Source organism: Misgurnus anguillicaudatus, chromosome 21 (assembly GCF_027580225.2).
Source record: "Misgurnus anguillicaudatus chromosome 21, ASM2758022v2, whole genome shotgun sequence".
In the NCBI taxonomy this organism is placed as follows: Eukaryota; Metazoa; Chordata; class Actinopteri; order Cypriniformes; family Cobitidae; genus Misgurnus; species Misgurnus anguillicaudatus.
The window spans coordinates 45,461,953-45,478,691 of record NC_073357.2 but is presented as its reverse complement, the minus strand read 5'-3'; the positions used below and the strand labels follow the sequence as shown (position 1 = coordinate 45,478,691).

At 40.2% G+C, this 16,739-nt stretch overlaps 1 protein-coding gene across 5 annotated transcripts in view; it reads left to right on the top strand.

Moving 5' to 3' along the window:
• Window positions 1-256: 256 nt before the first annotated feature.
• brsk2b (BR serine/threonine kinase 2b) overlaps window positions 257-16,739 on the top strand; it is a 148,686-nt gene continuing 132,203 nt past the window's right edge. For 2 of the 5 annotated variants that reach the window (XM_055209131.2, XM_055209140.2), the window contains exon 1: window positions 258-590. In XM_055209131.2, coding sequence (XP_055065106.1) covers window positions 500-590 — 91 coding nt within the window. In that variant the 5' untranslated portion in view covers window positions 258-499. Of the gene's footprint in view, window positions 591-16,739 lie in introns of all 5 variants that reach the window. The other 3 variants (XM_055209152.2, XM_055209144.2, XM_055209121.2) reach the window with 2 other exon arrangements.

The window sequence follows — 16,739 nt, the reverse complement described above, 5'->3', positions numbered from 1 at the left end:
ATTGTAAGTACCTCTGAATGAAACCGTCTATCACACGATTTGAGAAAGACGTGATTTCTAGCGTAATATTTTAGTGCTCGCAATACGTACATTTACAAGTGTAAACAAATTATAAATGTTCACAGTTGCAGTCATCAAACGTTAAGACACCATTTATTCAAACCCAACATTAAAACACTCTCCTCAGAACGTAGCCTGTTATGAGAAATTGTGTGCTGTGCTGTGCTATGCGCGCGCACTCAGGCGCAGGCTAGGCATCACGCACGTGCACACGCACACACGGACGGTGCTGTGAGATCTTGCGAGCGCTCGCTCGGCAGCAGAGAGAGAAAGAGGGAAACGCGGAGGAGAGCAGCAGCCCCACCGATCTTCAAGCGAGAGAGAGAGGCATCGTCTGGAGCACGAGCTGGGCGGGGAAATAACTGCGGTATTGAACACAGACTTCATTGCCGAACTGCAGCAATTTATCGGCAGCGCAACTTCGTCCCTATAAGGCAAAATGTCATCGTCGGTAAAAGACAACAGCTCTCAGCATGCGAATTACGTGGGACCGTATCGACTGGAGAAGACGCTTGGCAAAGGACAGACAGGTTTGTCCTTTTGTGTGCTTGGAATCAGAGACGGTGACATGTGCTATCACCGCTGCTTAATATACTCGCATGATGACTAAATGTGTGTGTTGGCTTTTGCGAACATGTCATTGTGTGGTGAGGTGGGACGATTGTGCGTGTTTTTCGCAGATTGGGAGCCGTAGCCTACTTTTCTAACATACACTGAAATCATTACGATCATTTCCCCCCTCTTGATATTAAATAATAATGTAAACCGTTGTATTTGTAAAGGCTACCAGAAAGGGAACTTAGTCTTAGCAAATGACAGTTTGGCTTTGCAGCTCTGCTTCGGACTAATTCCGTTAATCCCGATTTGTCAGACAACGGGTCCCATTGCTGAATGTCTGGAGCTAAGAATCTTTGACATCAGGGTGCATGTGGCTCAGATGGTGGTGATGATGATGATGATGGGACAGTTTTACTGCATCCGATTGGGTACCATGTGTTTTATAAGCGGACTCCCTCTGCAGTCAATGGTGCTGAAATATGGTGCTGAAGTTTGTACATGCCATTTTTTAATTATTTCTTACATAAATGACCTGTTTACACGTGTCCCATCTCATCAGATTGTGCGTTAAGGATTTCAATGTCTTTTCAATGTCCCTGTGAGGAAAGAAACAAATGCACTACACCCAATGAAAACTGGCTGGAGAGATGCAAATTGGCAAGAAGACTGCATGTTGTGCCTTTGCTAGGTGTAGCTTTTATTATGAAATAATAATGAAATTATCATGATGGAAGGTGAAGCATTTAAGTTAGCCTATCTGAGAGAAAGTCTATCTTTATCATAATCATCCATGTTTTTAAAGTAATTAAGACACAAGGATTGACCAAACCTTATTTTCCTGCAACCAGTCTAAACCTAAATTGTTGTAAAATTGCTTACTTTCTCTTAATAGTGGTTCGTTGCTTAGCATTGGGGACTTTGAGTATGAAAGAATTGATCTTGTGGCAATTTTGTAGTGCTTTATGTACTGTGGCCATTGGCTTGAAAGAGTATAGGAGTCAGTATCTCTGGCCAGACATAATATCCAAGTAATGTTCCTGCAGCTGTTATGCAACACATGAACTGCAACTGTTAAAGTATATATTGACTTGCTGTGTTTTAAGAAATATGAAGACCTAAGCCGTTGTATTGTCTGCATAATGATGTTAGGAATAGCAAGTTGGCGTGTGCTTTACTGTATATAGTCATAACATTGGTGAATATAGAGTTGAAATGCAAAATGGTGATACTGTACATACATAAAGACCCAATGAAATGTTAAATCTAACACTCTCTCTTCTATTGACCCATATTAGACTTGAAAAGTACACCTTTGCACATAAAGAGTTTGTACATATTAGTATCATACAGTAATGGTACCAAATGCATACATCTTTGTACCTATTAAGTGGTACATATTATGAACTTTTTACACTGTGTACTTCCCCAGTGACAGCTATAAGGACCATTTTTGGATAGTTTGCATAACGATGTTTATACTGTCTAATAGAGCTACATTAAATATTGTAATTATGTACTGTAACAAAACTGAACGCATTGCTTGTTGTTCAACAGAAGGCTTGAATAGAATGGTCTGTCAGCAATTAAACTCTTGGCACCCTTTCTTAAAATAAATCCTGGTGTACCCCGTGGTTAAAAGAGAGGGCCGCTTCTGACTGGTTAGCGGAGGGTATTCCTGCTCATTCTGCCGCCGTTGGCATGGGTGCTGAGAAAATGCTGCACAATAAACGCTGCTTCCCAGTGCTGCCGCTGCAGAGGAGAGCCCATATGTCATGAGAGAGGCTCACACAGAGAAAGAGGAGCTTGGGGGAGGGGTGAGGAGGGATGGATGGATGGGAAGGGGGCTGGGTTTGAGGGAGAGAGTTCTCGATGCTAAAGCGGGACCCCCATGGGAAACCGTAAAAAAGGACGCTCTAGTTTAATTTACCCCCTCCTTACCCCCCTCCAATCACAACGAATGTACTTGCCTGTGTTTTTGCTATCCCCTTTTCTTTGTGATGGTTCAGCTATCACACGTCGTGTCCTTGCCGCTAAAGTCAGCTGAAAGTAGGAAGATCGCAGGGTAAGACAGATTGGCATGTCTGCAATAAGTGGTCTTTTGGGCGATGGTCACTCCGGACCACAATAACAATACCTGCTTTATGAGGATCACGCAGTTGCTTCTGCTATCTGTTTTATTGTTCCTGCTTATTTCTTCCTTATTCTCAAGTCTGCTCATATTCCCTCTTCTCCACTTGTTCAGCCCTCTTTCCCTTCTCTCATGAAGTCAGGGTGTCCCATAGGAGTCCCTTTAATGAAGCCGCGAAGTACCTGAATCACGCGCGCTGTCACAGCCAGAAATGGAGCCGGCTCAGTGGGTCAGGAATAGGCCGTGTGTATGGGTAGGCTTCATGCAGAGTGGTGTTAGAGCTCCAGGCCTCCTTTGCACTTCGAGCATGGTCATGGAGATAATCAAACTATATATACACACTACCTTAGGGCCAGTGAGTGTCCGCTACCGCAGAGGCACTGGTGCAAGGCGGATGTGAAGAGCTATCGGCAAAACCACACAAAATACCTTCATTTTGCTGCAGTGCACGTACGGTTCATGTCATTTCGAGATAGCAAATAAGGGATGCTTCCACGTGTGAATTGTCACTACTCCCGTCTCCCAGGATGTAGTTCACAAGCACTCAAGATTTCAGGCATAAAAATGTGCAATTTCAGAACTTGAAGTGTAGTTTCTTGAACACATGGTTAGAAAAAATATGTAGGCCTATTGAACCAGTCCAGTCTCACGTAATTTCGATATAGTCACGTAAATTTTTGATTAATTTATCACGAATTTCCGAATTTTTTCGTGATCATATAACGAATTCCTGATTTCGTGTGATTGTCATGATTGGTTACTCAACTGTTTTGCCCTATTTTCTTTCCATTGTTGCTTCGGTTTAGGCTTACCATATTTTTCAATCTATAAGCCGCGTTTTTTTCATAACTTGGCTGGGGCTGCGTCTTATAGTCAGGTGCGCCTTGTAAGTCAGTATGAATTAATTTTGGATTTTTATGAGGCAAGAGACAACATTACCGTCTACAGCTGCGAGAGTCCGCCATATGCTGCTTCTGTATTTATGTAATTCAATGGATTCAGTAATGTGGAATGACGAGTATGCGAACTTCACGCAAGTTGGCTTGTTCGGTTAATTTAGCCTATTCAACCTTCCAGGTAAGTTCTGTATGCTATGATTTATCGTTTAAATAACTGATAATATTACTTTAACTTACAGACAGCTATTCAGCCTTCTGTTCTGTCTGCTATTGTTTAGTGGAATAACTTGCCTTTCCAGATTATGTCTGTTCTTCGGCTTGGATTTTGTGAAATAATTTTCTAAATAAACGCGACATTTAGTCTACTGTGACTTATATATGTTATTTCGTCTTAATGACGCATTTTTGAATGATGCGGCTTATACTCCGGTGCGGTTTATAGTCCGGAAAGTACGTTAGATTTGCAGAAAATTACATCCCTACCCAAACCCAACTCTAACCCTAACGCCAGGCGACATATAAAAAAAAGAAATCTGAAAAAATAGTATAAACCAATACATAAAGTCTAAAGTGACATTCTAATGCATGCAAGCACCAAATCTAAGCCTAAACCAAAGCGACAATGGTTTGAAAATAGGAAAAAGCAGTTGAGTAACCAATGCGTGATAGTCACACGAAAACAGGAATTCGTTGTACGATCATGAAGGAATGCGGAAATTCGTGATGATATCACAAAAAAAGAATAAAAAATTTACGTGACTATATCACGAAACCTTGGTGAAACCTCAAATTTAATATAGTTTGGACAACTTCACAGGAAGACATATCTATTTTATTTGGTGGTGATTATGCATTCATATGTAAAATACAATTAAGAGAAAAGCATGAATGAAACCCCAACATCACAGGGGCAAAGCAGAGCGCACTACAACATACAAATGAGTTCGTACAAATTAGCCACCTTGTAAAATATGTACGTATTGCCATGAGATTGTGTTGTATGAAGGGTATCATTTAAATGGTGCTTTAGCATACATCTTCTTTATCACCACAAAGAATGTTTTGTGTTTTAGCCTGTTTGGAGTATCAGCTGTTGACTGTCTTGCTGAGCTGACTTTGCGAACAATTTGTCAGTGTGTTTCTGTCTGAGGGGGTTGCAGTCTCCCAGACATATTCCAGCCTTCAGTTGGCTCTCATTTAGTGAGTGCCGGATAGCAGTGGTTGGTTGTCATGGCTGCGCCCCCTTCCCACAAGCCTGTTCTTCTTACAATGGCCATGCTTTCCATCTTAGAGATCAGAAGCAGACAGCAACAGTCCTCAGACCCCCTCTTTCCCACCCATGATTTATGTAAATGACATTCAGTCCTCCTTATTAACACTGTAGGATGCACACATATTAATCTATGGAGGAATACAGAGTCTTTACGTCATATGCAAAACATAAATCCTGTAGGAAGAATGGTGAAGGAATGCGCATTAGAATTACAGTAAATCTGTTTCATTGGTTGGCCAGCCTGATCTTACAAGAATTAATACGTATTTTATGAGTTGGCTAATTCGTATCAATTCGTACGAAGTGAATGTACCATACTAAATGTGGGTTCACACCAGACACGAGTTCAATGATTTACGCGAGTAGATTACATACAAAGTCAATGCAAAAGCGTTCAGACGCGTGCTCGCGTGGAGCGATGCGAATGACGCGATATGGCCGGCGCGTTTGCCGCGAAAACATGTGCTTTTCGCCTCAAATGTGTCTCCGCCCAAGTTGAAAATATTAAACTTGAGCGAAAAATTAGCATGACATGAAGTTAAAAATCCAGCGAGTATTCTAGAGCGAGTAACGCGATGCTCCGTGTTTGGTGTGTGCGTATCATAAGAGGCAATTCACAATTCGCGTCTTTTGCATGTTCAATGTTATTTTAAATGTAAGCGGCGCAACGCGCTCGTTTTTTCCAGGCGCGTTCACAGCGCATCAAGTTAAAACATCTCAACTTTTCTGAATGCCGCAAGAACCAACCGACGGTCACGTTTTCCGCGCGGTTTTAGACACAAAATGTGAACCGCTCCAAACGGTAACCTACTATTATTATTAAAAAACATAAGAAAAATCCAACCCTAACGTCACAGGGGTAAAAGCAAAGCATACAAAAATGTACTAATGAATACGAATTAGCTTGTAACTCCGCTGATAGGGCTGATCGTTACAAGCTATCTCGTAAAACACGTACAAATTGCATGAGATAGCGTTCGGTGGGCTCTTATATGAGATTAGAAATATTTTAGTCCGTAATTAACTGCCAATGTTTTTTGACAAGGAACTGCATAAAATATATTTATTAGTGTTTTATCGCTTTAAATTTAGTTTATTATACTTTTCGAATCTTGTCATGTGCCAGAATTACATTTTAGAGATGTGTTGCCATGTAAATAATTGATTTACACAACATATTAAATTAAAAAAGAGAAATCCTAATAGTGGTTGGTTGTATTGTTTATAATGGCTGTGTGGCATTGTGCATAATAGCAAATTTTGTTTATTATAATAAAGATCTTAGAAAAAGTGATGAAAACCTTAATGTTCAATGCCGTACAGGTGGGCAAACTGTGTAATCTTTATTATCATACATAAATAAAATTTTGGTTTTTAAAAGTGTGAATCTTTGACCGAAAAGCTTATAAAATAGCAGCTACCCTCACTTCTAATGTGGCAGTCATATGCAGACAGAGATTAAGTTGTTTCATTTGTGGTTCTCATATCATCTGTGGTATGGTGCTGTACGTGCCATTGTCTATATAGGTTTGGTGATCTCCATCCCCCCTACGCTGCTGAAGAGCCGAGAAACCTTTTATCAGAGAAACGCAGCATAGACCCTTAACTCCTGCTGTTGTCTCCTACAATGTTTCCCTCTCTATCTCCATCACACCATCCCTGCCTGCGCTGTCTTTCACTTTGGCTGTCTTTCGGCAGATGCTACGTGTGGGATCGGCTCCTCACCGAGGCTGCGGAAAGTTTAGCTGGAGGGTATTGGCGGTCTTAAGGTTTAAGTCACAAAACCCACTTGGATAATTTCCTGTGTCTTAATTTTAGACCTGTCATGTGAGAACAGTGAATGTGCAGCCAAATATTATAATTTCGCAAATAGCAAGAGATAGACACTAATGAAGCTTACTGTAGATTGTTGTGTGTGTTTGTGTTTAACATCCTCATATGCGACTAGTACATCTGCAGTGACACGGGAGTCCAAACAGTGGGCCACAGCTCAACAGATGGACTAATTCTGGGTTTAATTAGGACAGACATTTAGCCTGCAGCCCGTGAAAGTGCTCTCATGTCTATGTGCAAGTTCAAGCCAAAACAGAGGCTGTGAGTGCAAAGGAAAAGGAAAGGATTGACGGTACTCAGAAAGAGAGAGGGGAAGAGAAAGAGGGTTGGGAAAGGGGTGAAAAAAGTGAAATAGAAGTGGATCGAGAGAGCAGGAAGAGAGAATTAGATAAGCGTTAAAGTGAAGATAGAAGGGGGAAAATATAATGGTTGAGAGAAAAATGTTTTAGGGAGAAATAAGCAGCATGATATCACAGGAATTTCCAAGTATTTTACAAGGTTGCTTATTTAAATGAATTTGTATGATTTGTACCAAAACGTATGATTATTAGAAAAAGCAATAATAAAGCCCCACCTCTAAATCCATCTTTTTTGGGGGTGATAACCGATCGAATACACATTTACATATGAGATTGTACCTTCGTGTCGGGGCCGATGGTGTAGTGCAGGGGTCCCCGACCTTTTTTACACTGCGGACTGGTTTTAGCATTAAAAAAATCATGGGCCGGGGGTTGAGGTTTGGGGGGGAGGGGTCGCTGAGTTGCTGTTCGAACAAAGTGCTGAAAATCCAGGGTTTCCGGCAGAAAATTTGTTAGTTAAGGCGGTAGGGTTGTGCGGGTAGGCGGGGCCGGGGGCCTGCAATCAAAGGGGCGGGGCGTACGCATCATGATGAAAATATTTTTATTTAAAACACTCAAATAAAACTCAATTTTAAAGAAACTATGACAGAAAATGAACACATACTAGATTATTAATGAATTAAATGTTTTATCAACTGGCTAGTTATCCTCCAGACAGTGACGGACCATGTCTTTCTCTCATTTTGCCCATGTGGTGCACGTGCCCGCTCGCGTCCACGCTATTCTCCGAGATGCACTTGACGGCCTTTTGTGCAGCAATTTTTTTTTTTTGGATGATCTAGTTAAGGTGGTAGGGTTTCCCAGCATAGGTGGGCCGCCTGAACTGAAAAGTGCTGCGGGAAACCTTGAAATCCTCATTTGCGAAATGTATAATGTTTTAGAAAGATGAAACAACCATGCATTGGGAAAATTAATAATTGCTTTATTTATAGTATGTTTTATATAGACGTGTAAAACCATATTTTGGCGGATAGTTTTTTTTACTTTTATTGTCTCAGTTTGCCTGCCCCTTTAGTCTTAATAATTAACGGTAAACAAACTTGGCCAGCCTGATCTCACAAAATATGTGAAATAGTCACACATTATCTTGCTAAATTTTCCGTGTCAGTTTCACGTATTGGTTACTCAACAGTTTTTCCTATTTACTTACAATTGTCACTTCGGTTTGGCGGTAAAACAACTTTCCTGTTACATAAAATGACATCCTTACCCAAACCCAACTCTAACCCTAACGTCAGGCGACAATGTTTTAAAAAGTATACGAAAAAATTGTGTAAACCAATACTTAAAGTGACATCCTAACGCAAACATCAAATCTTTCCCCAAACCAAAGCAACAATTGTTTAAAAATAGGAAAAACAGTTCAGTAACCAATAGCCTACGTGAAAATGACACGGAAAAGAAATGTGTGGCATTGGCACGTAAAATGGTGGAAATACGGGACAATGCCACGAAAAACTGAGCAAAATAATGCGTGATGCGTTCACAGAAATTTTTGAGATCAGGTCAACCTGATCTGTTTTTCCTGTTTTTAAACAACTGGCACTTCGGTTTGGGGTTAGATTTGCTGTTTTGCTTTCGCACTTTCGGCGACCCGAGTTCCATTCCTGGCTTGTGGTCATTGCAGATCCCATACCCCTCTCTCCCCCCCGTACCTTCCTGTCCTCTCCGTACTCACTGTTAAAATAAAGGCAAAATGCCCAGAGATTGTACATTCATAAAATAGTTATAAATTGTCATCAGATTGTGTTGACATTTTAAGAAATCAAAAGATTATAAGACTTAATTACAATACAAATGTATTCTATCACTATAGTCTTTGGATGTTTCTGCCAATGTTCAAGTACTGTATTAATGAAATGAGGTGTCATGTCGTTACGGTTTTGTATGCATGATTGATTGGTAAAGAACCCAGAAGGGCCAAATATCCTGTCCAGATGGTGGGGTTTGGTTTGGTTTGGTTTGGTCAGGCCATGTCATTAGTCAGGTACTTGCCGATGCTTGCTGGCCCCTTTATTCAGGCATCAGCTTTCTTTTGCAGTGGGAATTTACAAGTGAAAATATACACTGTTGATAGAACGCACGTTTCAAATCATAATTTCCAAAAGCGTTAATATTGTGGCACCATCACTGTGGTGGTTCAACGCCTTTCCAACCAATCACTGCTTGTGCAGCAAAACCCAGCAATATATTAATAGCTACACACATCTCTTTCTTCAATATAAAGGAAAGTTGAGGGTTTCTATGGAAACCGGGGGAGGCAATTTTATACATATGTTTTCTAGGTGGCTGTGCTGCATGGTTCCTCAGCCTTGCCTTAAGGGTTCAGCTATTGATCGTAGCTTCTCTGCCTGAGCTATTAGAATGTGAATGAGGATCTCCCCCATCTCTTAATGCGTGATGAATAATGCCTTTCAAGGCCAAATTTGAGCTTGGGCCTCGTCTGATAATATCTGTGAGCTCATGATTTTACGCCTAATGACTGGATCTGATGTGACATGGGACTTTGTGAATGGCCAAAGGTTTCAGTTTCTGTGAACTGAACACTTGGAGTTTAATGGGTCTATTCATACTTTCTAGTCTACAATGGCTGGTAGACTTGAAGGTCTTTTCAAAGCATGGAGATGCTTGCATATCTGCTTGGTGGGGTAAGAATTGTGGATGCCAAATATATGTCAGATGTCATAAGCTTCAAATAATTAATTTGTCAGGCACAGTTTAAAGCAAGGTCCAGAAAATAAGCTTGCATGTTAAAGAATAAATACGAGGTTATTAATGAATGATTGTGACCACTTAAATTATGTAAGTGTTTTCAGAGGCTAAAATTATAACATTGAAAATCAGAACAAGGCAGCTTATTGACGTCAAAACAATACATGGAGATTGAGATGGAGAGAGGTTTTTCACACACTTTTTATGTTTAGCTTTTAGTTCTTTTACTGAGTTTGCCTGTGTCACTTCCTCATTAATTCTGCCTTTCAGTTTACTTTATGTTGACAATTGTAATGAAATATTCAACTGTTCCTTGTATAGGGTTTGTTGTTTATGCTCTACAAGGATATAAAAAACCTGCTGGAGATAACACAATAAATCTGCACTTGTCTCTTCTTGAGTACAAATGATTAGTATACAGTATGCTATGCTGTATGCTGTATACAGAATTATTATACACACAAGCAGTGCAGTGTTGTTATTTGGACAGAAGGGTCAAACTCAATGAAAAGTCAATTAACTCTTTCCCCTTGAGCATTTTTTTTTTAACTCTTTCACCGCCAGCATTTTTTTAAAAAGTTGCCAGCCAGCGCCAGCGTTTTTCATGATTTTCACCAAAGTTTAATGAAAATGTTCTTCTTCAGATATATAAACATACAATATACCAAATGAAAGAACAGACCCTCTGCTTTCAAACAAAAAAAATGTTTCATCCTACCTTCAGTGGTTCTTTTGTAATCAGCTTTTGAATATGGGTAGGTTTCTGCAAAAACACCACATTTTGAGCAAAAAGCAGAGATAATTCCATGTTTGTGACGGACTTTTCATAGAGATGCCATTCAGAGCGATCTTTAAAACAGACACGGACATGCAGCAGCTTGCCAGAGGGCAATACTTCCGGGTTCAAAAAGTTGCGGGAGGGCGCCACCTGGTGGATAAAAGCGGTATTGCGGAAAGACGGAAAATCTCGTCATTGGCGGGGAAGCGTTTTCTCTTAATTGACGAGATATCTCGTCAATGGCGGGGAAAGAGTTAAGTTGCCAGTCAGCGGCAGCATTTTTAAAAGATTTTCACTAAAGTTTAATGCATTCCAGAAAATGTTCTTCTTTAAATATATAAACATACAATATATCAAATGAAAGAACAGAAAAAAATGTTTCATCCTACCTTCATTTGTTCTCTTTTCATTACATCTCAAATATGGGTGGATTTCTCAAAAAACACCAAAATTTGAGCAAAAAGCTGAGACTTTTGATAGAGATCAGGGTTAAGATGCTTTCTGAATTACTCCTTTCTTAACTAGGATCTTTTCTCTCATTAATTAAAAGGAAACACACACATTTCTAAGAATTTTCTTAGAATTTTGTCACTAGGAGCAACTCTTTGGCTACTAGCCTATATCTGATCAATTTATTTTAAAAACCTGTAATGCAAAGCGTTACCAAATATTCTCCATTTTAATGGAATTTTAATGGACTGCATTTATTTGTTTAGTTCTTATGAAATTATACAGCAGTTTCTTTTCAAGCGGCCCTGCTTAAGTAGTGAATTTTCCCATGCTTGAGTGAGCATTGTGTTGTTAATGACATCAAGTGACCAGCTCCTCATATCCATATGACCCGGGCACAGCCAATGAGAGGTCTCGCTAACTAGATAACTGTGTCAACATGAATCATTGTTATTGATATTGCCTGGCACATCAGAACAGACAGGACATACGGTTCAGAGACTCTTTTTTGTCTCATTTACCCCCATTAGAAGCTAAAATAATCTGGCCCTGGTGTAATATGAAATCTACCCACGCATCTCTGTAGCCCGTGCACAGAAAAACTTGGTCATCATTCTGCGGCTGTTAAAAATATGCTTAAAAATAAAACTACAAGAGATAGCCTCCGGCTACATTGGGGTTGTGATCTCTCTGTGGTGTCGAGACCTTAACGCCTTACAGAATACACACAGATGGCCTCACGACTGCTCGTGTGCGTCTGGGTGTGTGCGTCTGTGTTCGCCGAGCATGTGCGAGCCTCTAGCCCCGGCACAGGCTTCTGATCGAGTGGCATAATCAGATTAGTGAGGTGCAGAGAGGGCGAACCGACATTATTTTCACTTTGACTGCAATGATGACAGGTAGTGCCACAGGCACATGGAAAGAGAGAGAGAATTAGATGGCAAGCAAATTTCCAGCGTGCATGCCCGCGTGCACAGGGGTCTTTCTAATTTAGTTGTGCTCCGGACCGAGGCGACTCGAGGAGTGAGGCAGCGTTACTGCATTACAGCACAGCAACTGTTGCCAGCCGTGTCTCCGTGGAGATGGTGCGGTGCACATGCTGAGCACATCTGGCTCGGGCGAGTGCTGCCTGGTTTAGCATGGCAACAGCATCACAGAGCCTGCACACTGTCACAAGGAGGGGTCAGGGCATGGTCTGTGCTTAACCTGAATGCAGATCTGGCATCCCCACTATATTAAAACTGGAGTTCAGTAAAACTGAAAGTCAAGCAGCGTTTAACAGTGATCACCTTTAGGCCATTTCTTTGGCTTGAACAGTATTATTTAGTTAACCTTCTGTTGTTTATTTTTAACCTGTACAATTGATTTTTGTAGTAATGTGATTGTAGTTGTTAACTGGTGCGTAGCATTACACCTAAATCTTAGTATCCACCTTCACCGTAAGCGTTTCTGATATATAGTATAATATATCTGGCCTGTGCTCACTGTTTGAATGCAAATGCATTATTGAACCCTTTTTTGTGCAATATTACCCATCTGCAGAGTCCAGTACCGTCTGTTTTTTACATTAGCTACAGAGTGCTTTCTAAAGCTATTATTTCCTGCTGTTAGCTTTATGCTGCAGAAAAACCCTTTATTTCAGCACATTACATGATGTGGGCATCTCCTTTTGCCTTCAGCTGCGTCACTATGGTTACGGGAGCGTTTGACTGTGTGTGTGCGTTAGATTTTTATAAGTTTAATGGATTTGGATTGTTGGTGAATAGCAGCAAATAAAATAGCATGTTTACCAGAGCAAATCAAATTTAGTCACTAACAATAACTGGCTGACTGACACATCCAGGAAGCTTTATGGAATGTTATACTTCTCTTATTGACCACGTTTAGATTCAAACTTTAAATTTCAATTAAAGAAATATTCAATTTTCTTAAAAGAAAAATCCAGATAATTTACTCACCACCATGTCATCCAAAATGTTGATGTCTTTCTTTGTTCAGTCGAGAAGAAATCATGTTTTTTGAGGAAAACATTGCAGGATTTTTCTCATTTCAATGGACTTTAATAGAGTCCAACATTTAATACTTAACTCAACACTTAACAGTTTTTTTCAACGGAGTTTCAAAGGTCTATAAACGATTCCAAACGAGGCATAAGGGTCTTATCTAGCAAAACGATTGTCATTTTTACAAGAAAAATAACAAATATCCACTTTTAAACCACAACTTTTCGTCTAGGTCCGGTCCAGCGTGACCTTACGTAAATGCGTAGTGACGTAGGGAGGTCACGTGTTACATATATAAAACGCAAATTTGCGGACCATTGTAAACAATAAACTGACACAAAGACATTAATTAGTATCAGTTGACATACAAAAACGTAGGAACGGTCCTCTTTCAACACATTTGTAAACACTGGGGCGGAGTTTCGCGTTCGTCCTATGTGACCTCTTGACGTCATGGCGACCGGATTTAGACGAGAAGTTGTGCTTTAAAAGTGGATATTTTTATTTTTCTTGTCAAAAATGACAATTGTTCCGCTAGACAAGACTCCCACGCCCCATTTGGGATCGTTCATAGTCCTTTGAAACTCCGCTAAAAAAACTGTTAAGTGTTGAGCCAAGTATTAAATGCTGGGCTCCACCAAAGTCCATCAAAATGAGAAAAATCCTACAATATTTTCCTCAAAAACATAATTCTTCTCGACTGAACAAAGAAAGACATCAAAATTTTGGATGACATGGTGGTGAGTAAATTATTTGCATTTTTCTTTTAAGAAAATTGAATATTCCTTTAAATCTGAATTGTTTTTTTTTTATTGGTCCAAAATTACATGCCGTGCCTTTCGGTTGAATATATGTTAAAGTATAATTTTAATTTTAAAATGAAATCTGGGCCCTTATTAAATTAGGAGAGGACCCAATAAGGAACCAATATTATAATCTGTTTATGATGTCAAATGCACCACAGCGGTCCATTTTACCATATGCATATTTTATTATATTATGTTTAATAAAAAATGTGGATCTTAACATGAACAATGGCAGATTTTACTTTAAGCAGATCAGATTTAAACTGGGTAAGGTATTAGGCCTGTTTGTTTGGTTGGGTTGCCGGCTGAAAGCAGGTCATGTTGCCCTATGTTTCACTGGTTGACCAGATGATGGGGTTTGGGGATTAGTCAGGCCCCCCACAGCTGCAGCCAGAGCCCTGAGTTGAACAGATGGTCGCCTGCATGTTACAGCAGTCACCCCACACCACTGCCCTAACGCACATACAGCACTCGTACACACAAAGGTATGACAGACGCATCATAACATTGTGTATACATCCTGTTAGTTCTTTATTTATGCTCAAGTTTGATGATTATGTAATGATCTGATTGTACATACATGTTCACACACTGTACTGACTGATCTGTGGCTGGTGCTCAGATACTCAGCAGATGCTATGAGCTGGTCAGTGTCACTTTGCTTGTGGCTCAACGCCAGATAGACTCAAGGGCATCGCACTCAATGCTGGATACAGTCAGAGTGCTGGAAAAGGTGAGGGGGCAGATTCACGTGGTACAGATGCCACCCTCATACCCCTTTTTTTTTCAGTGTGTGATAAAGCGGCGTGACCTTGAAGTATAAAAGACTTTTGTGTTGGTGTCGGATATTTATGAAATATCCATGTGTCATTGCAGGCGGAATAGAAGGATTTTTTGTTCATCATTAAAGTAATGGTTCACTCCAAAATGAAAATGAGACCATATTTCATTCACCCACAGGCTTTATAATGACATTGGATAGTGCCCCATTTTTAAAGCTTTAAAAAGTGCATCTATGTATCAAAAACCAATCCAAACAGTTATTAAATGTCTTCTGATGTAAAATAAAGGGTTTTTGAAATGTTGGGTCAAAGGTTATGCTTCTGTCTGTCCATCAGCTCTTTTGTGAACACTCATATAGCCGAAGTTTGAAATATAAATGCTTTTCTTATAAAAACCCATTGTTTTACCTCAAAAGACATTTATTCTCTACTGAAAAATACAGCAAAGACCAGCATAAGCTGGTAGCTGGTTTTAGCTGGTTTAAGGTGGCAGTAGCTGGTCTAGGCTGGTCCTCCCAGCCTGGCAAAGCTGGTCAAGCTGGTGGGGCAGCTGGCCTTCCAGCCTGACCAGCTAAATCCAGCTAGACCAGCTTAAAAAGTGACCAAAACACAGCTAGACTAGCTTGCTACACCAGCAATACCAGCTACAACCAAGCTGGGAGACCAGCTAAAACCAGCTCACCAGCTTATGCTGGTCTTAGCTGGATTTTTCAGTAGGGTTAACTGTATAGATTAGTTTTTGATGGATGCATTGTGTGCATTTTGGAGGTGGGGCACTATCCAATGCCATTACAAAGCTGAAAGAGTCATAGTATTATTTAATATAACTCTGACTGTGTTTGTCTGAAAGAAGAAAGACATAAACACCTAGCTTGAGGGGGAGTAACATGTGGGCTAATTTTAATTTTTGGGTGAACTATTCCCAGTGGCGGCCGGTGACTTCTTTTTTCGAGGGCGCTCGATGCGAAGTTCGTCACAACATGTTTGTAGCCCGTCATGTGTGTGGTTTCTTTTTTAAAGGTGTAGTGTGTAATTTTTAAAATGATCTCTTGACAGAAATGCTAAATAATATACAAAACTATATTGTCAGGGGTGTATAAAGACCTTTTAATAATAAACCATTATGTTTTTATTACCATAAAATATGAATGAGTGAATGAGACGTTTTTCTCTACATATACACAGGGTCCCCTTACGCGGAAGTTGCCATTTTGTGCTGCCATTTTTCTACAGAAGCCCTTAACGGACAAACTTTTTTACTCATTTGTCTCCGTCAATGGACTGAGCCATTGGTTGCGATTCACAACCTCACCACTAGATGCCGCTAAAATTTACACACTGCACCTTTAAAATATGTATTCTGCACATCGGGTGATCCTATGTGCATCACATGTCTTGTCAGGGTAGGTGCCTGCTGCAGACGCGTCTAAAGGGTTTATGATAAAAGAGACGCTCGCATTTGCAAGATACTCTCATAATCTCATGCGTAATCAGAGTTTACTGTTAAGGGAGTGTCTTGCATGTATTTTGTGAACGTGAGCGTCTCTTTTTATCATAAACGGTTTTGACGCGTGTACAGAAAGCACTTATTTTGACAAAACACGTGATGCACATGGTTCACATGACGCAACAAACACATATTTTGAAAACGCAAGCAACACACTTAACACTCCGAACACTTATTTTGAATTAGCGCCCCTCGGATGAGCAGTCACGAGCCGCCACTGACTATTCCTTTAAACCGGACAGCAAGGCTTTGTTTATTGAATTAGATTGACATTAATTACAGTATAATTTAAGGTGTGTTTGACATTCTGCAATAATGATAACAATTAAATATTATTTATGATTTGCTTGTTCCAACTTTAGCATTAATACCTTTAGAAATGACCAGTGGTGTTGAAAGTGAACTTTGATGCCATGACTGTTAGTTTCTGACCTCTCTCTGTGAGCAAGTATCACATCAATAGCACTTGATCGATGGTTGGCCATATTTCCACAGTAATCAAAGACTAATGAGGTAACAATAACAGATTACGTCATTTTTTTGGATGACATCCCAGACCCCACTAAAAGCCCCCCACCCCCAGGCCACTAT